Source organism: Austrofundulus limnaeus, unplaced genomic scaffold, assembly GCF_001266775.1.
Source record: "Austrofundulus limnaeus strain Quisiro unplaced genomic scaffold, Austrofundulus_limnaeus-1.0 Scaffold942, whole genome shotgun sequence".
Classification (NCBI taxonomy): Eukaryota; Metazoa; Chordata; class Actinopteri; order Cyprinodontiformes; family Rivulidae; genus Austrofundulus; species Austrofundulus limnaeus.
Genome location: NW_013953344.1, coordinates 25,508 through 30,761, shown reverse-complemented (window position 1 = coordinate 30,761; position 5,254 = coordinate 25,508). Strand labels below are relative to the sequence as shown.

Genomic DNA, 5,254 nt, shown 5'->3' with positions numbered 1-5,254 from the left:
TGTGTGTGTGTGTGTGTGTGTGTGTGTGTGTGTGTGTGTGTGTGTGTGTGTTAAAATATATATGATTTAACCAGGTAGATCCCCCTTAAATTTAGATTTTTATGGGAGACTTTAAAGTGTCCCTTAAAAAAGGAGATTTTAAGGTCTAAATTTTTTTACCTATACATATTTATTCCACTCAATTAATGTGTGATTTATTTATTTTCTATTATAAGTTTTATATCGTATATATCGTTACTGCCACTCATCATAATGAATATCGTGATATGAATTATTTGCCATTTCACACATTCCTAATTCAAAGACACACAAGATGGACGCCACAATCCACTCACACTCCCCATACATACGTTATACCCCCCAGGTCCAGGATATGCACCCACCCCCAGCAGAGGGCAGCTCACACCTGAACCCAGGAGGTAGACCCCTTCAGTCTGGGGTGGAGAAGAGCAGACAGCCAAGTCCCAGCCCAGGCCGCACCAGTCCAATTGACCATCCCCCCGCCCCAGCAAAGCCATGCCCCGGACCACCCCCACAACCTACCAACGGCCAGGTGCCCAACCCCAACCAACCACCCCCCAGACTCCGGCAGCCACCCCAGCCAGTGGGCCAACCACAGCAACCAGGAGCCAGACTCCAGGAGCCCGAACAGTCCCAGGGAAGCCGGAGCGCCAGCCCCGCCTCCGGAGCCCCTCTAAGCCCCATGTCCGCCCGCAGCCCAGACCCCACCAGATGGTCAGCCCCTCCCCACCAGGACCCCATCCCCAGACGGGGAACGGGAGAGTAAAAAAAAGACCCCGACACACACACACCGCCACCCTCAGATGTACTGTTGATGTGTGATGTTCTATAATGCAATTAAAATGGGGAAGAAGACAGGGCAGAGGCCAGCACTATGCCAGTTTCCCCTCCTCCAGCTCCAACCCCACCCTAAGTGTCTAAAGGAAAATAATGTGAGTGGGCACAGGCATCCGTGGCAAGACTGTCCCATCCCGCCCCTAGCATGCATAAGTGCCCACTCCCAAGTTCCTATGTGTAAATGTTATGAGGTTATGAGTAAATGTCTAAGGTGTACAGTAAAACTGGAGCCCAGGTGGCCACAGCAAACAGATGTAAAATTGTTGCCGCTGTAACACACCTGTGTCCCAAAAACCCTACGTGAGTGCAGTTGAAAATTTAAAAATATGTTTAAAAGAAAATCCTAATATGCAGACACACTGACCCATACACAATCTATCAAAAACTAAAAAATACTGTTTTTCTGTTTCTCCCTTCTTCAGGAGTTGCTACAGCTGGTGAACTTTGCACACAGCCTCTGATTTATAAGGCAGCGGACCTGACCACCAGCAGCTGCTTTCAGAATATGAAGCAGCAAATGTTGGCATTAAGAATCACGACAGTTTGTCCTGACTCACCTAATATCCTGAAATGGGACAAAATCTGTGTCGACAAAGGACTCATTGATCTTTGTCAGGACGTCTAGCCCTTCAGTGACTTCTCCGAACACAGTGTGCACTCCATCCAGATAGTCCAGGTTCTCACCTGTTGTAATGAGAAACTAAGAGAGAAAACACACATGAAGTCCTGCCTGTAACACAACGGACACATTCAACCAATAGGAAACAGTTTGTACAAATGAATGATGTAAGATCTGAACTTTGTAATATTGTATGTGGGGTTCCACAGGGTTCTACATTGGGACCAAAGTTGTTTCTCCTATATATTAATGACTTGGTAAATGTATCAGGGTTGTTTAAGTGTGTTTTACTTGCAGACGACACCACATTTTTTCTTGGGTAATAACATAGAACAGATGTTGGAAAAGGAATTTGTAAAAGTACAAAATTGGTTTAAACATAATAAATTATCATTAAATGTAGATAAAACAAATTACATGATATTTAGTAATAGAAAGAAAACAATTGATCCATTTAGAGTAGAGGGTGTTGAGATCTGTAGAGTCAGTGAGGTGAAGTTTTTGGGAGTCATCATTGATGAAAAATTGTCAAGGAAACCTCTTGTAAATTACTTAAGAACAAAAATGGCAAAATCTATTGCAGTTCTGTATAAAGTTAAGGAGTTATTTAATGACAAAGCACTATTTATACTATATATAATGCAATAATTGTTCCACATTTGTTTTATTGTATAGAAGTCTGGGGAAATGCCTGTAAAACCATTACTAATCCTATTTTTTATTTTACAAAAAAGAGCCATAAGAATTATTACAAGAAAGCATTACTATCACCCTTCTAATATATTGTTTCATCAATTAAAGTTGTTAAAATTTCATGAGTTGGTTGATTATAACATTCTGCAGGTTATGTATAAAGATAATAAAAATGTGTTATCTTCAAACATCCAATCACATTTTGTTAAGAGGAAAAGCTGCTTTAATTTGAAGGGATTAAAAATGTTTGTCAAACCAAAAATCAGAACAAATCTGAAGGACAGATGCAGTTCAGTGAAAGGTATCAGATTATGGAATAATCTGGAGGATGACTGTAAAAGCATTGGATCAGTGAAATTCTTTAAGAAAACAAAGAAAAAATGTTAAAGAAATGTGAAATTGTTTAATTTGTATTAGTTACTGTTGGAGGAATTGAAATTTTTGTTTTGTTTTATTATTTGGTTTATCATTGTTTGAAATATCTTTTAATTAAAAAAGGAGCAGATATAAGATTTTCTTCTTTTGCTTCCTTTCATTTTATTTTATTTGTATTGTTTCGTTGCGTGTGAAATGTTTTGTTTGTTTTTTAATGAAATGAATAAATGAATTGAATTTACACATACAAAAACTTTTTTTATATGAGTTATTCAAGTTTTGCAGAGCTAATCTTCTGACTTTTTAAAATGTCAACTAGACTTGAGGATTTGCATTACCTGCAAAAACGCAGTGATTAATACTAAAAGAGTTTTCACGAATAGCTAAAAAAACTGAAAATAGCCTAAACATTGTTAAAACATTTTTAAAAAGTAGCTGAAATCGGCACAAAGAAACAGAAAGAGCACGGTTGCTGATTTTAAGCAGTAAGAAGCTGAAATTAGGACAAAAAAGTTGAAAAAAGCAGAATTACAACAAAAAGTAAAAAGTCCAGTAAAGATTTATGAACATTTACAGGATGATGAAACAGCTGCAGTCATTTTAAATGAGAAAAAGCTAAATATGTCAAAAAGTATCAAATGCTGTAGTACCATCAATCATAGCTGGCATGTCCTGAAGAAGTTAAATATTTGGACATATAAATAGTTGAAAAAGCACAAAATGCATTGAATAAGAGAAGAGTTAAAGAATGTTTCAAAGCAGACGTGAAGCCGTCTCCTCCACCTGAGAGCCATGTTGATCGTTCCCATTGTTGACCATGGACACCGTCCCCCTCTTCCTGTGTTTGATACGTGGAGCTTTCTCTGCATCAAAGAAGCGGGCCTGGTCTCCGTACAGTTTACTACCAACACACAGCGGAAATGAAGTTTTCATCATCATCATTGTTGTGATAAAGGAAACCTTCAGAGGCCATGGTGACTGACCAGTACACAGATTCTCCTCCACGACCCGTTCCAGATGGATCTCCAGTCTGTATGATGAAGTCTCTCTGAGAACAAACAGATGTTTTCTCAGCTTATCTCACTACACACATACAACTGAAATTATGACAAAGTTGGACATTGTATAAAATGTATACAGTAGTTTGTAATAAGGGCTTGCCATATCAAATGTAGAGTTATTCCAACTGCTTGTGGTTTTAACTGTGTCTGGTGAACGTAGAAATGTTTTTATGAGTTTTTACACTTAGTTTTACCTGCACATTGTGGATGAGGCAGTAGTTGTAATATTTTATTTTGCATAACTTCAGGAAGTTTAAGGAAGCTGAAAAAGAGCACAGAGTTGTGAGCTTACATTATTTATCAAATGTTCATATCGTCTCTAAAACACTGACGTTTAGATTTGTGTGTGTAAAGGTACAGCTGCTTTTGAAGTTTTAATAAATAAAAGTAAACAAACGCAGCAACAGCAGCTAGCTGGGCTAACATCACGTTCTGTAATTTAGTATTCACGTCTCCATGTGTCAAATAACACACAGTTAGTGAAATAAACTGAATTAATTAACAGGAGACTGATATTCTCTTACTTTTAGGCCTTTCATCCGTGAACAGATCAATAACAATATCACCGAGCGTCGTTTCAAGCAGCACCGCCATTACTGCGGCCGCAGTTCTCGCGAGAACTTGTTCCGGAGATGTTCAGCGCATGCGCAGTTAAGTGTCTGCGCATGCGCAGTTCGGTGTCTGCGCAGCATCTGGTCGTAGGTGTTGTTTTTTTTTTTCCAGGTGAAGTCAGATCCAAACAAAAATGAAGCGTGCAGGTAGTTGTGTTGTGTTTGTTGTTTTTGTCGCGGGGACGTTGAGCAGACAGCTGAACACGGTAAGACTCAAAGAGTTAACTAAAACACGTCATTGTTGTTGACATTAGCGTTAGCTGTGTGTCGCTGGCGCCTGGCGGGCATTAAACCTTCATCTCTGCTTTTCTTGCTTTGAACCGTCCGTTTGTCAGGAAAATGTCCTGATCAATGTGACAGCAGGGACACTGTCAGACACACGGCTTCAGGACTTCAACGACTTACAGGTACAATTCCTGGAAACTAACTTAGCCAACCTGTTTCAAGGCCTAGACGGATAAAAGTAGTGAAGTCCCTGTTTGTTTTGTGTTTGTTTTGTGTTTGTTTTGTGTTTCAGATCAACTTGAACCTGTCAGTGGGTGAAGAGCAGGTGCTGGTTAATGACATCCCAGTAGAGCTGTCAGGAGTCACCAGGTTCAGCTGTCAGGCTCTTCTCTGTGAGTGTCCTTCACTCCCTGCACTCTTCACCAGGAACCCTGAGCAGATGTGGTGAAAACAGTGTTAAATCACTGCAGAGGTTTCACTCCACCCCTCACTTCTTATATTTCACTAACACATTATTTTACTCTCTTTAACTGGGCTTCAGAGATACTGTATTTCTTCCACGTTTTTTTCCAAATATATTTAGTTTGTTTGAAACATTTTGACACTAAAATGCATCTAAACTCAGTGTTTACACTTGAGATTTTACACGTTTGATTTGCAGTTCAATTCAGTTTATTTATATAAGTCATGACAAACGTGTACGGGATCAATCTTGTGTCAGCAGGAAGTGAATATGAATTTCTCAGATTGAATGTGCAAAATTTGAAATTAAATGCATTGGTTTGAAAATAAATTTTACCAAATTGAAACTG

General features: G+C 39.2%; 2 protein-coding genes and 1 long non-coding RNA gene across 3 annotated transcripts in view; 1 reads left to right on the top strand and 2 right to left on the bottom strand.

Moving 5' to 3' along the window:
* Positions 1–4,236, bottom strand: part of ppil4 (peptidylprolyl isomerase (cyclophilin)-like 4) — a gene marked incomplete in the record, with an annotated part of 16,417 nt that extends 12,181 nt beyond the window's left edge. The window contains 5 exon segments of the mRNA XM_014029693.1: positions 1,416–1,558; positions 3,329–3,446; positions 3,529–3,593; positions 3,801–3,868; positions 4,131–4,236. Coding sequence (XP_013885147.1) covers positions 1,416–1,558; positions 3,329–3,446; positions 3,529–3,593; positions 3,801–3,868; positions 4,131–4,200 — 464 coding nt within the window.
* A 43-nt stretch (positions 4,237–4,279) lies between these two features.
* The window catches only part of ginm1 (glycoprotein integral membrane 1), an 18,004-nt gene continuing 17,029 nt past the window's right edge, over positions 4,280–5,254 (top strand). The window contains exons 1-3 of the mRNA XM_014029694.1: positions 4,280–4,423; positions 4,553–4,624; positions 4,735–4,834. Of these exons, the coding sequence (XP_013885148.1) occupies positions 4,352–4,423; positions 4,553–4,624; positions 4,735–4,834 (244 nt within the window). The 5' untranslated portion in view covers positions 4,280–4,351. The remainder of the gene's footprint in view (positions 4,424–4,552; positions 4,625–4,734; positions 4,835–5,254) is intronic.
* LOC106533419 (uncharacterized) overlaps positions 4,808–5,254 on the bottom strand; it is a 14,915-nt gene continuing 14,468 nt past the window's right edge. The window contains exon 4 of the long non-coding RNA XR_001312241.1: positions 4,808–4,873. This is a non-coding gene — a long non-coding RNA (uncharacterized LOC106533419). The remainder of the gene's footprint in view (positions 4,874–5,254) is intronic.